At 42.6% G+C, this 18,733-nt stretch overlaps 1 protein-coding gene across 3 annotated transcripts; it reads left to right on the top strand.

Moving 5' to 3' along the window:
* dcaf5 (ddb1 and cul4 associated factor 5) lies at positions 1–15,656 on the top strand. Of its 3 annotated transcripts, none has more exons than XM_034577327.1 (10): positions 1–892; positions 3,676–3,819; positions 4,403–4,439; positions 4,530–4,669; positions 5,489–5,618; positions 6,818–7,031; positions 10,488–10,554; positions 11,652–11,779; positions 13,581–14,003; positions 14,043–15,656. In XM_034577327.1, exons 1-10 carry the CDS (start codon positions 685–687, stop codon positions 14,907–14,909), a joined length of 2,358 nt encoding a protein of 785 aa, XP_034433218.1. In that variant the 5' UTR covers positions 1–684; the 3' UTR covers positions 14,910–15,656. The 3 variants fall into 3 exon arrangements, with proteins under 3 accessions (XP_034433218.1, XP_034433219.1, XP_034433217.1); XM_034577328.1 differs by having other exon boundaries at positions 2–892; positions 14,046–15,656; XM_034577326.1 differs by having other exon boundaries at positions 4–892; positions 14,040–15,656.
* The last annotated feature ends 3,077 nt before the right edge of the window (positions 15,657–18,733 follow it).

The following is an 18,733-nucleotide window of genomic DNA, read 5'->3' as shown; positions in this document are numbered from 1 at the left end:
ATATAATAAACTGTAATGGTAGCATGTGCAAAAAAGATTGGACACGTTACTAAATCTGTACCTTTGGTCATTGTAGTCATTAAAAAACCTGGCTGAGTACAAAAGTGACTGTTCGCTGAATTGCAGAGGAATCAAACAAATCAAGTTGCACAAATTTAAATATCCAAGTTATTTAAAAACAATAAAAACACTTTCTCATAATGAATATTATTTCCTAGTTGAATTGAATTTTACAGGTTTATTGGACGTGTTTTCTTCCCTGCAGATAAACCAGGTAGGATGACCTGTTTATCCCTGTTGTTTGGAGTTAAAACGGTAAATGCTCCTGTCAGCAGGTTCTCTCCTGTTCGAACTCCCCGGCTCTGCCTGATTCAACCCCGGATCATTAAACTACAGTTTGCCGGTACAGTCGGTTCCCCCCGGTGGAGCTGGGCGGCAGACAGGGGGAGAGAGAGACATCCTCCGCCGGAGCAGGAAGCTGCTGGGACCGACCCGAGGTTCAGAGGAGGTGCGGAACAACGTCGACAGCAGCCAGACAGCGGGGGATCCTCCATGATGTAGACCCAGCCGAGCGCCACATCCACCCCACAACACGAGCAGGTGTCGAGGCTGCGGGGCCGCGAACACGAGCCTCCCTCGGTCCATCCCTTTCTCCGGTGTTTTCTTTCTTCCTGCGTGGAGGAGATGAAGGAGCTGCGGGGCTGCGGTATGCGCTCCTCGGTGGGCTTTCTGTCCCGCAGAGAGCTGACCGGCCAGCCGCTGCTGAAGGAGGAGTTCCAGAGGCGGCGGCTGTCCGGCTGCACCAGCCTCTTCAAGAAGGACATGCTCGGACACTTCGGCTGCGTCAACGCCATTGAGTTCTCCAACAACGGCGGCGAATGGCTGGTGTCCGGTAAGTTGACAAATCCTCTCCCTCAGCCCCTAGCTTACACTGTTGTAGTGTTAGCATGCTAACGCTAACTAGCCTGGCAGTCAGCTGAAACGCTGCACTGCCCCCCCCGGGGCTAAGCTAGGTTAGCATAGCGCTTTCCCCTCTCCGTGCTAACGTGCTAACGTCAAACCAAACGGCTCATGGAGGAGGGGGGGCAGCAGCAGACCTGTCCCATATGGCAGCCCCACAACATGAGCCCCGTGCCCGCGGAGCAGCACCTTTATTACCCCGGTGATGAGTCTAAATCATGGCTTCTTCACCCCCCCCCCCCCACCACCCCCCGATATCACAAAGCTATTTATGTTCCCGAGAGGATTAAAGAAACAATCATGTGGCCTAGTGTTCAGCCATAGACTATATAAACAGGGTTCAGCCATAGACTGTATATAAACAGGGTTCAGCCATAGACTGTATATAAACAGGGTTCAGCCATAGACTGTATATAAACAGGGTTCAGCCATAGACAGTATATAAAGAGGGTTCAGCCATAGACTGTATATAAACAGGGTTCAGCCATAGACTATATAAACAGGGTCCAGCCATAGACTGTATATAAACAGGGTTCAGCCATAGACTGTATATAAACAGGGTTCAGCCATAGACTGTATATAAACAGGGTTCAACCATAGACTGTATATAAAGAGGGTTCAGCCATAGACTGTATATAAACAGGGTTCAGCCATAGTCTGTATATAAAGAGGGTTCAGCCATAGACTGTATATAAAGAGGGTTCAGCCATAGACTATATATAAAGAGGGTTCAGCCATAGACTGTATATAAAGAGGGTTCAGCCATAGACTGTATATAAACAGGGTTCAGCCATAGTCTGTATATAAACAGGGTTCAGCCATAGACTGTATATAAAGAGGGTTCAGCCATAGACTGTATATAAACAGTGTAGCAGCCATAGACTGTATATAAAGAGGGTTCAGCCATAGACTGTATATAAAGAGGGTTCAGCCATAGACTGTATATAAAGAGGGTTCAGCCATAGACTGTATATAAACAGTGTAGCAGCCATAGACTGTATATAAAGAGGGTTCAGCCATAGACTGTATATAAACAGTGTAGCAGCCATAGACTGTATATAAAGAGGGTTCAGCCATAGACTGTATATAAACAGTGTAGCAGCCATAGACTGTATATAAAGAGGGTTCAGCCATAGTCTGTATATAAACAGGGTTCAGCCATAGGCTATATATAAAGAGGGTTCAGCCATAGACTGTATATAAAGAGGGTTCAGCCATAGACTGTATATAAAGAGGGTTCAGCCATAGTCTGTATATAAACAGGGTTCAGCCATAGTCTGTATATAAACAGGGTTCAGCCATAGGCTATATATAAAGAGGGTTCAGCCATAGACTGTATATAAAGAGGGTTCAGCCATAGGCTATATATAAAGAGGGTTCAGCCATAGACTGTATATAAAGAGGGTTCAGCCATAGACTGTATATAAAGAGGGTTCAGCCATAGACTGTATATAAACAGGGTTCAGCCATAGACTGTATATAAACAGGGTTCAGCCATAGACTATATATAAACAGGGTTCAGCCATAGTCTGTATATAAACAGGGTTCAGCCATAGTCTGTATATAAACAGGGTTCAGCCATAGACTGTATATAAACAGGGTTCTGCTGGGCACCATAGACCTGCAGTTCACCTATATTTAACATGTAAATCTATACAGATTTTCTCCTTCCCTGCTGATAGATGCACCAGATCAGTGTGAACACATGTAAAGAAGCACAGGAAATGAGGATTGCACATTTTGTTGAAATAGAATGTGAAAAGGGTGAATATTAAATGATAAAAATCCCTAATTCAAATCTGACCACACTCTCACTTCCCATTTTTTTTAAAGCTATGCAGTAATTGCATAATGTGCAAAAGTTTGTGCACCAAGTCAGGACTGTGACCTCGTCCCCCCCCTTTGACAACTGTAAAACATGGAGGGGGAGGAAATGTTGTGCTTTGGGGTTGTGTGTGGCAGCGAGTTGCACGATACAGGGAAATAAATGGATTCCACAGGGAGGAGGCGCATGTCCTGCAGCTGGTCAAGAAGCTGAAACTGCGCAAACCACTAAATACTTCATGAACATCACTGAAATCTGTGGGAAGATCTTAAACATCCTTTGTGTGTGTGTCACCCCAAAACTTTCTAAGATCTTGAAGTGATCAGGAATAGACAAACTCTGAGCAAGTTGAGACATCTGGTATAAACTGGGAGGGGTTGTTTTCTAAGTACTCATTTTGCACATCCAACATTTTCTTCAGTTCTCACTTTTTATTCTCCCCAATACTACAAATTAAATAGATGTAGCCCGGCCGTATTTGTGTTTTCCTTTATTTACAGTTATTTTTAATTAATGGTTAAAGTATCAAGCCTCAATCACATTTCTTTGTCATTAGTGTTTGACAACAACATCTTGGGAATCATTGCCAATTTCTATTTTTTAATATATATTTTGGTGTTGGAATTTCCGGTATTGGCCCCTAAAGGTTCGTATTGGTCCGGCTCCATGAAACGATCAGCCTCAGTACCACATACAACAAGCTCCATCTTCAGTTTTAATTCAGATAAGAAAACCAGGCTCCTTTTAAACTGGGAAAACTGAAACTTACAAAACAAAGAAAAGCAGCAAATCATCACATTGTAGTGGCTGGACAGTGTTGTGAGAGTCTTTGATGGAAAGCTTTTGTTTTCCTGTGAAGTTGGTTTAACTACATTTCTGCTCGTCTGCAGGAGGAGACGACCGCCGGGTTCTCCTGTGGCACATGGAGCAATCCCTTCATGCTCGGTCCAAGCCTGTGAAACTGAAGGGGGAGCATCTGTCTAACATCTTCTGCCTGGCCTTCGACAGCAGCAACCACAAGGTCTTCTCTGGTGGTAAGAATGAGAAAAAAACTCTGTCTGATCTCTGCTGACTTTTTCACAACAGGCAGAAAAGCTTTTCCTCTTTTATTTTTTAGTCCTTGTTCAGGAAATGTAAGTGTTGTGGGCGAATTATCAGTGTGAGGGTTGCAGGTAAAATGTGAATCTGACGAAATGATAAAACTTTAGACACTTGTGTCACTTGTGTGCTGCAAAAACAAAGCTGCAGCAAATGACACCACATTAGAAAGTGCAGGTTCAGAGCAGTGAAATAAAATCTAAAGGGGTAACAGTACCGGGGGAAACAGAAAACGTGTCATTAGCTCATTGCACGTGATGGTCCTGACTCCTGAGTGTAAATTATGGATGGGAAAGTGAACATTTTCCAAAAAGCTGCAGCTGCTGAATTATAAAGGGACTGTCCACTGTCAAGCTGCTTTTTAAATCTGTACAGAGCTGTGAAGCTTTAGTTGTCCACTAATAAATGAATAACTACGTCACCTCACAATCTGATACACACCCGAGGAAGAAGCTAAGATTAGAAAGTTGTATTTGTCCTTCACTCACCTCACAACCTCTCTGTTTGCTTGTTTTGTAGGAAATGATGAACAAGTCATTCTCCATGATGTGGAGAGGTGGGTACAAACTATTCAGTATTGTAGAATCAAAACATTTTTATAAACGTCATAAATGTGTATGTGTTGATGGATGTTGCCTCCACACAGACGGGAAACTCTGAACGTGTTCTTGCACATCGATGCCGTGTACAGTTTGTCCGTCAGCCCGGTGAACGACAACGTGTTCGCCAGCTCATCTGACGACGGACGGGTTCTTATCTGGGACACTCGCGAGCCGCCACACGGAGGTAAGTGGAGGAGCCATGTTCGCTCCAGTGCCTTGATGATGCTGCTGTTAATGTTTGTGCTTAAAGCTGAAATACATGAGGAATTAAAGCATTTTCCAAATTACACAACATGCACTTCCAACAGTGATGCCCTTTACCCTCATGCCCTAATTTCTGTTGAAAAACAAAACAAAACAAGATTAAACCGAAACATCAAATTTAAATATATTTTTTACAGTCTATATTGTGCAGGGCTGCAACTATTTATTGAATTATTGATAAAATTGATTATTTATTGTTAAGTTATGCCCAAAACCAGAGATATTCACTAAACAAAACAAAGAAAATCAACAAATCATCACATTGGACAGATTACTTGAAATAAAAGTTTGTCTCTTTGTAAAGTTAAAAAACTGTTCATAGGCCCAGACATATCTTGTTGGGCTGAATTGTGTTCGTAGAGTAATTCATGATCGGACCTAGTGAGATTTTAAATATGCAGCTGGATCATCTTTCATGATGTCCACATCTTTCTTCCTTGTGACCACGTTGGACTAATAATACATCAAGTAGCAATATCTTCTCTATTTCCACCAGCAGCTTTTTATGGCGGTGTTGATGAGCCTGGTTCAAAATATTATTCATTCTATAGGATTCACCAAAGTAAATATAGATGTATTTGTTATTAGGTTATTAACAGTGACAGTGTGTTTAACAGCAGGACTGCAGCTGGAATGCAAAACCTCGACATTACATAATGAAAGATCTGAACAAAACAAGCATCCATCTCTTTTAGTGATCATGCAATTCTCATGTTTACCTTTTAATTTCTTCCTGTAGAGCCGTTCTGCCTGGCCAGCTACCCCTCAGCCTTCCACAGCGTGATGTTCAACCCTGTGGAGCCGAGGCTGCTCGCCACCGCCAACTCCAAGGAGGGAGTTGGATTATGGGACATCCGCAAACCGCGCAGGTTGGAGTCTGTTTTTTCTTTCTCTTTCTATCTCTTGACCCAATTTCTAAGACAAGATGAAACTTTTATTGTTCCCTGTGGGGAAATTGCTGTTTGTTACAGCCGCACTAAAATAAGCCGCAGAGATAATAAAAACAAGAAGAGCTGTAAGCATTATTAGAAATAATAAAACGGTAAAAGCCACTGAGGGAGTAAAATGGACGAGAATCATTTTTGGAGGTTGTTTAAATTTAAGATGCTGTTTATCCATCTCAATGTAGAAGTTTGGAAATGGGTGGAAATGTGGGAAGATTAAAAATATAATGGACATTGTTGTTTCACTCTTTGTTTCAATTGTTTTATTCAATAGTAAGAAAAATACACAATATTTACACATCCAATAAAATAGTGATTATAAAAGATGTACATTACTGAAATGTAATTTCTCTAAAATGAAAGAGGATCCATTTTAAACATTTGTATGTTCTGTGTCGATAAAGAAGTTGGGTCACTTTGTCATTTAGATTCTTCATTTTGACTTTGGCCTGTCGTTCACGTTCTATTCGATCGAGTCATGATCGTCCTAACAAAGATTATTGATCTGTGTGTTTACCCTGCGAGGAACAAACATCCTCTCCCCACTGGGTGGCGCCGTTGGCCTACTGTTACACTCGGCACTGCAGCTCCTCGGCCAACTGCAGCATCATCTCAGAAAAACACAACTAATCTTTACACCAATAAAATTACTCTGTGAAAACACTGAGCTGCGGCGAGTGTGTTTACACATCCTCAGGTTTGCTTAGGTTTAAGTTATTAGTACATGAATGACGGCTCTTTAAATTAAAGTAAGCACTGAGTCATTTCTCGTCCTCCACTGTTGGCTCTGTCTCTGCTGTGAGCTAATGTTCACTGTTAGTCACTTAATGTCTGTTATTACTATTAAAAACAGATGAAGAAGTTTCAATGAAATGCCTTTGTGATGAAACACTTATTTAATCTTGCACTATGCTGCAGTTTTCTGATGGCGATGTTATGTCAGCTGCACGGTCTGACATTTATTTATTTTGTTTGTTAAAAGTGCTTCGGAGTAAAAGTAAAACATTGGAGCAAATACCCAACTAATGTCCGTCCACAGCTTTAAAAACAACACCGAACTGTCTGGTCACACGAGGATCGGTCTAACCAACATCTGACATTTTCTTTTCCGTCTATTTCCTCAGCTCGCTTCTGCGTTATGGAGGTAACATGTCCCTGCAGAGCGCCATGAGCGTTCGCTTCAACAGCACCGGCACCCAGCTGCTGGCGCTGCGCCGCCGCCTGCCGCCGGTCCTCTACGAGTTGCACTCCCGCCTGCCGAGCTACCAGTTCGACAACCAGGGCTACTTCAATTCCTGCACCATGAAAAGCTGCTGCTTCGCCGGCGACAAAGATCAGGTCGGTCGTCAGATGAATGAATGTGAAAATAAAGCAAAAAGTACTACAGCCACTAAGATAACTACTATTAGAATATACTAGAAACTTGGCTAAAAAAAACGTGATCACCGTGATACATAAGATATTCAAGATATCTTTTTAAGATAACATGTTCTGTATACATCAAATTTTATATCAAGGAGAATGTGAAATGTTATACAAGAGGTCTTAAAATATAACGTATTGCTCCCAAGAGTGGGATTTGGCTTCTGTCGGAGAAAGCAGACACAGCAAAATGGAAATGATGTCAGACGCTGGAGATGTTTGATGTCTGCTCACTTTAAAGTCAACTTAAGAGGAATATTGGGAACATGTGGGATCAATAAATAGAACAGAAATAGAAGAATATACCAGTTATGTCTGTGAAACTGGGAATGATGAGTTGTGGATAAATGCCAGAATTCCTTATGTTCAGCCTGTGGTTTTCCCAGTGGTCCTCCTCAGACATGACATCACTCCGCAGTCATGTTTGTTATGTTAACATTATCCTCGGGTGTCGTTGGAGCTCACGGGGGCTTAAAGGTGATCCTCCCTACAGGAGGGGAAGGAGGTGGTTTAAAGGTTCCAGAAGCAGGTCAGGACTGGAGAAGGAGGTTGCTGGTTCTAATCTCTTTACCTTACCAGCGGAGGCGCTGTTGAGCTTTTGAGGTTTACTTGTGTATTAGATGAGAAATATGAATTAACATCCCTCGTGCAACCGTGTTCAAATATGATCAGCTCTCGACTCTTCTGTTAATCAAGGTAAACGTCTCACTGTGATGTAGATTAGCGTCCAGCTCGGGGCCCCAATTCTTTTCTGTCTGAATCCGACCGAGCCCCAGAGAAAACTAACCGACCCGAACCCGACAGGCGTTCAGTTCTTTTATATCCAAGCCCGACCCAAGCCTGATGTTATTCCAGATTACAGGCCCATGCAGTGTAACCTGATACCATTTCAAACTCTTAATGTAGAAGTGCACTGCAGCGTGTGTGTGCGCTGTGACATCACTGGTGCTTGTGGTAAGAGATGAAACCGGGCACATCCAACTACACCCAGCACTGATGTCTGGTGTGGTCACTAACATGGAATTCTTCTTTAACATCTTGTCCTGCTGGTGATTTTACATTAAATAATAGGTTTATTTATTATTAGTGATACACTTAAAGCTGCATGAGACATTTCTCAAGACTTCATGGCTGCGAAGAGCCAGAAAAAACTGGACTGATGCTTTGAAGTTAAGTTGAGCAATATGACCACACAGAGTAAACATGACATGATAAGATTACACCACAGTGTTTATACCAGTGGCTGTTTCTTTAATATATCTGGATGAAATGTAGACTATATTGTAACAGGACTGCTTCATGTTTTTTAGGATTTTTTTGCACCAATGTGAAGATTTTAGCCAAAAAGACTTATTTTACATACATATTCTATAAAAATACTATATTGCAATATACTACACAGACTTATTGTACGTATCTTGTGATAATTTCATTCATACCACCTGCTCCTGCTGCCTCAACATATTGTATAAACATTTATGGGCAGTGAAAAACCGCCTACAGTTCCGTTGCAGGGGTTGTGAGAAATATTTAGCGGCATTGAGACCCGCCCATCCAGTTTAATACAAAAACTCAAATCAAGAACCATTAGGACCTTCATGCCAATATATAAGAAAGTACATGTCAGGTATAGTAGTAGAGTTTAGAGGAAATGAGAAGAGGAGAAGCTGTGAGATCATTTCATTTGTTTAAGAAGGAGCTTTATCCAGAATTCTCAGCCCTGCTCTCACAACACTCTCACAAACCTCTTTATACAGACACACAACCACAACTACTAGAGGATTCTCTCACTATGGTGCGAGCGCCGTGGTGCAGAGTGGGAGCTTATATCAGATGGAATTGATAGAAGGGAAAGAAGCCAGGGCGTTCCTGGTGTGACATTCCTACTTGACGTGTCCTCTGGGAACCTGAGGCTGAGCACACAGGTGTTTACATCAGAGTGGGTTCATGTGTCTTGAAGCTGAACTGGTCTGAGCTGCAGTTTGAGGATTTTTTATTATCGCTGCAGAAATTTTTTTAGATGAAGTCATATTGCTATTTTTCACACAAACCATTTAGAATAAGGGGGGTAGAAAAAAGATAAATGCAGCCACAGAGACCAGCAGAATATTTGCAGATGGAAATTGAAGACATTTGTTTAAATCATTGGCAGAAAAATACTCCACATCTTGACACGATGTCAGCCCACAAGACGGTGCCTCAAAACAAATCCACATGATTTAACAGAAATATGCATCCAGATGGTCAAACAAGGCTCAAAAAACATTCTGGAAATATGCAGAACAGAGGAGGATAAGGCAGGTAAATGTATTTTTCTTAAAAGGAAAATATGCTGGTTTCTTCACATGAATATAATAAGTTAATGTTTGTGAGAGTTGACTGCATAATCAACCTCCCACCCAATGCTAATTAACTCAATTGTCAATGTGAGTTGAATTTGGTCAAAGAGTTAAACTCACAAATTACTAAACAGCACAAGACGCTGCTTTAAACACTCAAAATTCTTTATGTCCCATCTGCTAACATGGAGGAGGCGTGGTTTATGGGTTAGGGTTATGCTGCAGGCGGACACAGCCACCAGGTTTGCGATCAGGATGTTTTGGCTTCACTTTTGGCGAGCTGTCATGTCGTCCATCTTTATATAGAGTCTACGGTCGGAAAATTAAAGGTTCAGTGTGTAGAATTTAGTGATATCTAGTGGCGAATACCCCTCACCTCACCCTCCTCTTCCAAACACAAAAGAGAACCTGTGGCAGCCTTCGGTTGTCATAAAAACTCAAAAGATGTTTAGTTTGTCCCGTCTGGGCTACTGTACAAAACATGGCGGCCTCCGTAGAGAGGAACCGCTCCCGATGTAAATATAAAGTATTTAAATATAAAGTATTTAAATATAAAGTATTTAAATATAAAGGCCCATTCTAGGGTAAAGAAAACAACAATTTAGATGATCACACACTCGTGAAAACCTCACTAGGATTATTTTATATTAAATGGATCACTTTAACACACTGGACCTTTAACTGGTCGACAGGCAGAGACGTACAACTGTGAGCTGGTAATTGTAGTTTTTCTTCTAATTGCTTTACCACATCTGTATCTATAAGAGTAAACGTCACCCACCTGTCCAAACTTGCCGTCGGCGACAGGTTTAAGTGGAACCATCTGTTCCCAAGGTTGAGACAAGGAGCAGGAACTGTGTTGGGTCAGATTGTCATGTCACGTCAAGAGCAGGTTATGAGACTGACTAATCTGCTAAGACCTCCAACCCAAGGATCTACCTCCCCCACTGTGAACTGTGATATATATGTAAACATTTATTTTTCTGTTGTCAAAGAAAATCTAATCTGTAAATATCCCTGTTTGACCCGGCAGTACATCCTGTCTGGATCCGATGACTTCAACCTCTACATGTGGAGAATCCCAAAGAATCCAGAAGCAGGTGAGTTATCGACCGGGTTTATTCTTTACTTAATCTTATCTTTAATTATGGGAATACATAACTGATAATGGGATTCAGATTTTCCTTCTTGTCCTTCGTTACAAAGGTTTGAAATTTCATTCATTGTGGTCTTAAGAAGTCTTTTAACTTGTTAAAACCTTTAGAAACCCTGTACTCACACAATGAATCAACTTCACATGACAAAAGAAGTTCATTAATATATCCCAACATCAGACAGTTCATTTTCTTGTGTCTACTCTGAAGAATAGTGGGATATTTCACTTGGTTTTCCTTTGTGTGTCTGGTTTGTGTGAGTTCACTCTGTTCATCGTCAGTGGAGCTGCTCAACACACGTCCCATGACTGAAAAGGAGCTTGTTTGAGTTTTCGTGACCTTTTCATGCTGCAAGGTTAAAGATTTCAGTGGCGTCAGCGTCAGGCAAAAACAAACCCGATTTCAGTCGCTGTAGGTTTTAACCACAATCTGAAGCATAATAGACTCCTCTGTGTTCTTAACATAAGAGCCTCAGCCCAGACTGTGGTTTGCCCTCAGTTCATTTGGACACAATATATTTTCCAGGCATGATTCTTTCCATTTTAACTCTTAATTATGATTTGTATTAAACTGCATGAACTATCTGTCAGGTTTGAGTGTGTTCACCTGCTCAAACCAAACTAAAAATCAAGCTTAAATACAGAGAAACGTAAGAATTAAGTCTATTCGTACTAATTACTTTGGGGAATGCAGCAATCCAAGAATGTGGTCGTGTGCAGCTCTGTGGCACCACCTGACACATTTCTGGATTTTATTTTCCCCGGAGTTACTCACACTGAAAATATGTGCACTCACTGGGCCTATTCTGTGTCAGACTAATGGCATATTCTGAGGATTACATTACTGCTGTTGGGACTGTTTAATTTCACCAGCAGTATTTTTCACATTTCTCAGGTCCAGAAACAGGTTGAATGTTTGTGTTTCTTTTTCATGAATCCTCGTCCGTATATCTTTTAATTTCTGGGACTCTGAGTTTATATTTATTTTGATTCTGCCTGTATCGCATTGAATAAAAAAACCTGCGATGTGTGTTTACTTCTCAGGAGGCGCAGGTCGTGTGGTGAACGGGGCTTTCATGATTCTGAAAGGCCACCGCTCCATCGTGAACCAGGTTCGCTTCAACCCTCACACCTACATGATCTGCTCGTCCGGTGTGGAGAAGGTCATCAAGGTTAGTGAAGGACACATATGATGCTTTTTCACTCTTTCCTTTCTCTTATGTGTTATATGTATTTTTGGTTTATCTAAAAGTGCCACAGGAGTAGATGGATTTGGACTTTAGATGCTGTGGTTAGAGAAATAGTTTTTTAAGTGGACTGTCGAACGTTGGGTTGTCAGTGTCCTCAGTTGTTGAGACAGTAGATGTGCCACTAAGTGAGACATTGATCTCCAGTGACACCACTCGGCAACTGAACGAGCTCTGACTTCCCCCTGTGGAGCCGGGAATGAGCAAAGACGGATTTCCTCTACCACTGACTGCCGCCTGTAACAGATAATGTTGGTCACTTTTCTGAAACTGGGTCATGGGGAGACGGGGATGGTTCCTCAGAGAGTTTTTTTTAAAGCAGAGCCAGGCTGTGATGCAGAGCCAGTCGGTCTAAAGTCTCAGCAGGCTTAAGTAACCGGAGTCAAACGGAAATGGATTTATACGCCTATAAAGTAAATCAAAGCTAAAGCTTGAACTGTAGCTCAAGATTAATTAGACAACATGTTTTATTTTGTTTATCTGTTGACTATTTGAGTGTTAAGCAAAAAAAGACAGAAGAGGTCAGAGTCAGTCACTCCTTTAATGGACCAGAAGAGTTAACTTTATTCTTGACATTTTGACTTTATTCTTAAAATGAAAAGTTTTTGTTTTGCTTGGCCCCAATGCTCTGACCATGCTCTAACATTGATATATTACACAGTTAAATTTAGGGTTTATCACAGCACGACTGATGTATTACGAGTCTTATTCAGTACAAGTTCTGAGTCACAGTTCGGATCCTGACCTTATAAATAATCCAGGGAACATTTAAAGTTCACGTCTCACCAATTTTCGGCTGACTCACTGTTTTTGCCAGTGCTGAAGGAAACGTAACACATGCTGTTTTACTATCAGTAATCGTTCCCAAACACTCAGATGTCCTTTTCAGGGCAGTTCAGATAGACACAGTGGAAAGTCTGATGGAGCCTTGTTATTATTGTTAAATAAAATACCTCACATCAGCACATTAACCCAACTGAAACACTGGGACCCAAAAGTCTTTCTATCAATTGGAAGGTGAATACATGAACATCTTTTAGGTGTCGTTTTAATTTAAGTTTATTTACGTCTAAATGGTAAATAGCCTAAATAGTGTCTCCATTTGAAATATCTACTCTGGAATGTTTTTTTACCAGTGTTTATGAGCGGTACCTCATTTCTTTTGTATAAACACAACCTGTAGGTGACAGGATTCCTATTTCTGCTCCTGGATTCTTGCTCTTTAGTCTGTGGACGGTTTATGGTGTTTATGCAAAAGCAGAACAGGAAACTAGTATGAATGTAAACGATGCAAGATTACATTTATTCAAATAGGCAGATTGGCAAATGTCTGAAATGCATTTTAACGTGTTCTAACCCTGAAGTCCACAGGCAATGATCAGTGTTGTATTAACTGTGGGAATCTAAGAATATGTAATTCAACATTAACATTGTCAAAAATTACATTTAGTAGAAGAAGTCGTTTTTTATTTCCATTGAAGACGACAAAGACTTTTTTTTCTTTTGTGTCAGTACAGTAACACAAGCTCTGTTTTGTACATTAGACTGTACAGAGTGAAAGATGATACAGGCCCAGGTGTTCAGAAGAACAGACAGTTTAAACTGACCCTCTCCCTTCTGGCTTCTCATTGTTTCTCCATCCATTTTTCATTCGTTCCGTCCAACTTTTTAATCTGTTCCTTGTATCTTCCACTTCTCATTCCACCATTGTTTTCCATCCATGCAGGTGTGGAGTCCCTACCAGCAGCCTGAGAGTCTTGGTGACCTGGAGGGACGTGTGGAGGACAAATCCCGTAGCCTCTATACCCATGAGGAGTACATCAGCCTGGTGCTCAACAGTGGCAGCGGTCTGTCCCATGACTACGTCAGCCAGTCCATCCAGGAGGACCCGCGCATGATGGCGTTCTTTGACTCGTTGGTGCGTCGAGAGATCGAGGGCTGGAGCTCAGACTCCGACAGCGACTTGAGTGAGGAGGCCATCATGCAGCTTCACGCCCGCGGACGTCGCACTACTACACGACCCACGCCAGCGCCTCCTATCGCTGCCCCGCCTGCTGTTCAGCCAAGTGACTCAGATAACTCGTCGTCCTCCTCTTTGGCTGGACCCGAGGCCTCAGGAGGGGATGAGCCCACCCAGGCAGAGGCAGAGGCAGAGGCAGAGGCAGAGGCAGAGGCAGAGGAAGAGGAAGAGGAAGAGGAGCAGCCAAGGAGACGCAGCAGGAATCAGCAGCCACAGTCCGGCTTTCTGGTGAACGAAGACTCAGACTCGAGTGGGTTTTGGCTGGACCCCATGCCCCGGCCTCGCTCCCCCAGCCCCCGGGACAACTCCACGCTGTCCAGCCCCGCCTCCTCCCCTTCACTCCCCGCCGGAGCCTCCAGCTCCTCCACGTCCACTTCCAGCTCCAGCAGTGATGACGAGGAGCGGCGCAGCGCGGTGAGGCGGCGCAATGTCATGAGACGACGGCGCATGAGTGTGGTCTCCAGAGCGGGGTATCGACCTGAGTCTGTACAGGCTTTGTTTTCAGCCATTGACTCCTGCAGCTACCCATCAATCTCCCTCGAGGACCTGTCTTCTTCCTCGTCAGAAGTACAAAAATCTCTCCAAATCAAGCCCCAAAGTGGTGGCAACGGAGAGGAGGAAAAATGTCTGAGCCCCTCTGACTTTGTGTGTTCAAGCCCAGTAATGACCCCTGAAAGTCAGGAGAATGAGGAGGGGAGTGACAGGACATTGGACGGACACAGGACTGAAGCGAGGACTCTGACAGACTTTGTTTTGGACAGCTCCGACAGTGGAGAGGCGTGTAGCAGCTCAGCAGCTGCAGAGCGTAACTCCAAGAGCCGACGGAGCACTGGAGTGAACGGGCAGCACCGGACTGTGGCTTCATACATGAGCGAGACCCTGTGTGTCTCCTCAGAATCCGACGGAGAGACTGACGTCACGCCTGAAGACACCAGGCCACAGAGAGGAAAAGGCCCGGCTCTGAAACGGACTCACAAGGGCTCAGAAGAGGGAGAGTCAGGCTCCTCACCCTCAGAAAAGAAATTAAAAACATAATGAACTATTTTCTTTTCATCCCAGAAGGAAATCATTTGTTAACGGACCTAATTTGGAAGTGGGTTTTCTATGGGTTTTTACAACTCAGCGATTTCATTTTGTGTCTTGTTGTCATGTGACACGTTTGAGCTTGTGCTGCTAATGAGCAGAAAACCTTAAGCAACTTTTTTAAAAAAAGACGATGTGGTTAATTTTTGTTTCAGAACAAAAAGAATTTGAGTGTCATCGTTCTTTAGGTCAAACCATAGATGACGTTAAAAGATGGGAAGTATGAAACAAACGGTAAATATTGTTGCTAACAATGGTATTTTAAGTGAACTGCAATGGCTCATCATTTGTTTTCATGCAGCGTTAGTGGGTTTTTTCTCAGTCACGCTCTGGTGGTTGCAGAAAGCTCCTCCCAGGATTTGGAGCTTTTCCAACCATTACGAAAATCTCTTATTGAGTAAAAAGGCTTTGCAGAGTTTTAATTTCTACGGTTTCACACTGAGCGTAAATCTGATTGAGCTTATTGTCATTTTTAAGAGGTTCTCGGCTGTGACTGCTTCAGGGTGCCTGAAGAATTGACTGAGTCGCCATAGAAATCCTAAGGAGCAGCATTTGTTTAATCTGTGCATTGAAATGATGCTTTCATTGTCTTGCATACCAATTTTCTTTTTGTCTCATTATCCAGCCCCTGGGCGCCATTACAAGCCAGCTCGCTTTTGTTTCCTTGCAATTAAAGACTAATTTGTTCTCCAGTGACAACGCACCGTCTTCTTCCTGAGGACTTGCTGATTCACAAAACTGTTTGAGTGATGAAATGTTTTTTCTATCACGAGTCATTTTTATTGCAGATGCGGGGCCTCCACGACCAAGTTGCCATGGCAACACAGCCTCAACTTCCCGTGAAGTAAATGTGAAGCCTGCTCATCTGGCCGTGACGCCTGAGCAACCATTGTCAACCAGAGCAAAAATATTGTATTGATTAAATCCAGAAACCATCTTTGATGTCAAATTGGAAAGACAACCAGGTTCAAGAGCTTTTCATGAGTTCTACAGGGGAATCTATCTATCTGTCATCGCCTGCCTCTTGCTTGCTCTACCCAGGCTCCACCCCTCGCCTACGTGTTCTGGATATTATCTTGTTGTTGTGAACGTGTCTGAACTGGACAATCTCCTGCTGCGTTTAGCTGTGAAAGACAAACTCAGGAAAATGTCCAAACTCAATTTTCCGGACATTTTCTGGAGTTCATGTCATGAGAACAGTTCAACATTAGTGAGAAATAAACAAGTTTCTTTTCAGAGTTGATCCACCTCTGAAAATTGGATGGATGAGGACGATGCGTATAATTAAATACCCAAAGTCTCAGGCCTCTGTGTAAACATTTATTTCAATCAGTTGACAGAACAAGGTCCATTTGGTTGCTTTTCTCAAGCTCCTAATTATATCCCTCAGTTGTCAGAGAATTATAGATGGTAATAAATGTTGTATTCTACAAAGCAAAATCATCACAAGGAAAATTGGACTTGGAGGAATCTAATTAATTAATTTCATAGTGTTTGGTCAAACCTTTGCTGCAGAGGAAAATAAGTGATATCATTGAAAAGCTGCAGAACACAGAGAAAGTGCAGCAGGTGGTGGTTGTCAACTAAAGTTCAATCATTCATTTGACATATTAAGTCTAGTTAAAGCAGATTATCTGGGTGGTGTTTACAACTTAGAACATGTCAAATGTTATTTAATTTGTAACACAACACAAGATGATTCTGTACAAACCCCTTTTATTTTTGAAAAGCTGATTTAAAAAAGAAACAAATGAGCAAATTGGTATAAAAACATTCTGATCAGATGACGAGACCAAGTTCTCATTTAACAAGATATTCTGTCTGATTGTCAAAACTGTTCTGGATGAACAAAAATAAATTGAAATATATCTCATTCTAAAACAATTGATTAATCAACTAACTCAGTGCCCATCATGTTTCCTTTTGAACTCGTAATTGACACTAGATCGATATCTGCGTGTTTGTTATGAAGCTCTGACGTCAAACGGGTTGATATCAATGCCCTTTTTAAAGTAAAACAACACCAGACAAGGTATTGACCTGCGATGAGGTGAACAACCATAAATGGACGGAGACGCTCTCCTCCTCAGTTTCCCTGGGAGCGTGGTGACTGTCTATGATGTCACTGGTTTGTGAGGAAGCTGCCATGCCCGTTGTCTCCACCTGCACGACGGCCCTCCTCTGCCAGACAAAGCAGACTCACAGGCAGTCGTGAGGAATGATTCCGAAAGAAAACACAGCCCATGGCGGTGAAGTGGTAATCTGAGGGCAGGCAGACATGTAGCTGAGGGTTAATCGAGTTGTTTGCACAGCTCTCTTGTCAAAATAGTTTCCTCGACTTCTTAGAACTTCTCAGTGAGGCTGTCACTTATCTGCAGGAAGTAGACACCCTTCATTTAACCCCCATCCCTCCCCCAGGACACGTATTCAAATAGGGATATTGTATGCTGCGGGCTTGTTTACATTCTGACTGGAGTGCGCCTGCTGGGCTGCACATGGCTTAATGATTAATTACAGGCTACAGATGCAGAGAGTCGGCTGCGTTCACAGGGAACAATACTGCTCTACAGCTGGGGCATCAATCAAAAAGTGTGTCGAGTCGAATTTTACAAATTCCCTGAAGAAGGAATCAAGTCACGTTTGTTTGCCCACAGAGCTCAAGTGTCACATCGGAGGAGACTGGCACTCATTAGTGAACGCAGCAATGGAGGTTTTTATCTGTATTTATTCAGGGAAGGTTAGCAGGTTGTGTGTTCTCCCTCTTATTGTAGGTCACACTCTCAACAGGGAGGAACCCTTGAGGTCGTCCACTGGTTTAGTCTGATGGATCATATTGGATTCTGAGGTGACACCAGAACTTTTTCAGCCTCTTAAAAGCCCAAAAAAACCTTCTCAATCAGATTCTCACATCGAGAGCTGTGGTCCGACATGAACACACTATTTTCTGCTAAAGTTACAGACATGAAATAAGTTAGATCAATAAGAACACGTTCGCAATGAACCAATCTTAGGGTAAAAGCATAGAACTACTAAAAGGTATAAAATAAAGGCGATATGCTCATAGAAATAGATCTTACGTTGTTTGTTAAAACTATCTGATGTGTGGTGGGAGTTTGTTTCCAAACCTTTGGCGCATAACATCAGAAAGCTGCTTCATTTTGGGGATATTTATGGGATACACAACATTTTATATTTGCTGTAGTACTTCACAAAAACCTACAAACACACTTTGAGGTTTAAGCTCGGTGGAGTTTTCTGAAGCCAAGATTCTAGGAGTTTTAAATGAGATCCTTGACCCTTGAGCCTCCAGTTGAAGCTGTTCCCCTCCACACTGCTGTGATATTTTCTAAAAGAGCTAAACTCTCCTTGCAGAGTGAGTTGTCACATTCCTTATTCCATGTCTACTGTATGTTCCTCTTAGTCCCAGATGGTGTTTTGGCTCGACTTGTTTCACCACAGCTCCAAACACATGTACAATTTAATGGGATTATCAAGGTTATTCAGCACTATCCCATACATGGCTCAGCTTTAAAAGCGAGGACAACTATTTAAGAATTCCCCTCCCAACATGACTGGAATACCTTGGGAAGTTGCCAGAGACCAGAGCGAGCCGACGCACCAGCTCTTCACATGACCCGCGGGCCTCAGAACGCAGAGCTGAACGTCTCCGCACCACTGACTCTTCCCCAGATATTCTGGGATTCTGCTGAATAGTATCGTGTTGACGTCATGTAGCTGGGCCGAGGAGAGACTCTCCCGTCTACCCAGGCCGAGCC

Source organism: Hippoglossus hippoglossus, chromosome 22 (genome assembly GCF_009819705.1).
Source record: "Hippoglossus hippoglossus isolate fHipHip1 chromosome 22, fHipHip1.pri, whole genome shotgun sequence".
In the NCBI taxonomy this organism is placed as follows: Eukaryota; Metazoa; Chordata; class Actinopteri; order Pleuronectiformes; family Pleuronectidae; genus Hippoglossus; species Hippoglossus hippoglossus.
This window is presented reverse-complemented; position numbering and strand designations above follow the sequence as displayed.

Excerpts from the sequence above, each read along its gene's own strand:
- dcaf5 (XM_034577326.1), top strand. The coding sequence starts at position 685 with ATGAAGGAGCTGCGGGGCTGCGGTATGCGCTCCTCGGTGGGCTTTCTG. Across the intron at positions 4,440-4,529 it reads ATTCTCCATGATGTGGAGAG|ACGGGAAACTCTGAACGTGT; the intron begins GTGGGTACAAAC and ends GCCTCCACACAG. Across the intron at positions 11,780-13,580 it reads GTGTGGAGAAGGTCATCAAG|GTGTGGAGTCCCTACCAGCA; the intron begins GTTAGTGAAGGA and ends CCATCCATGCAG.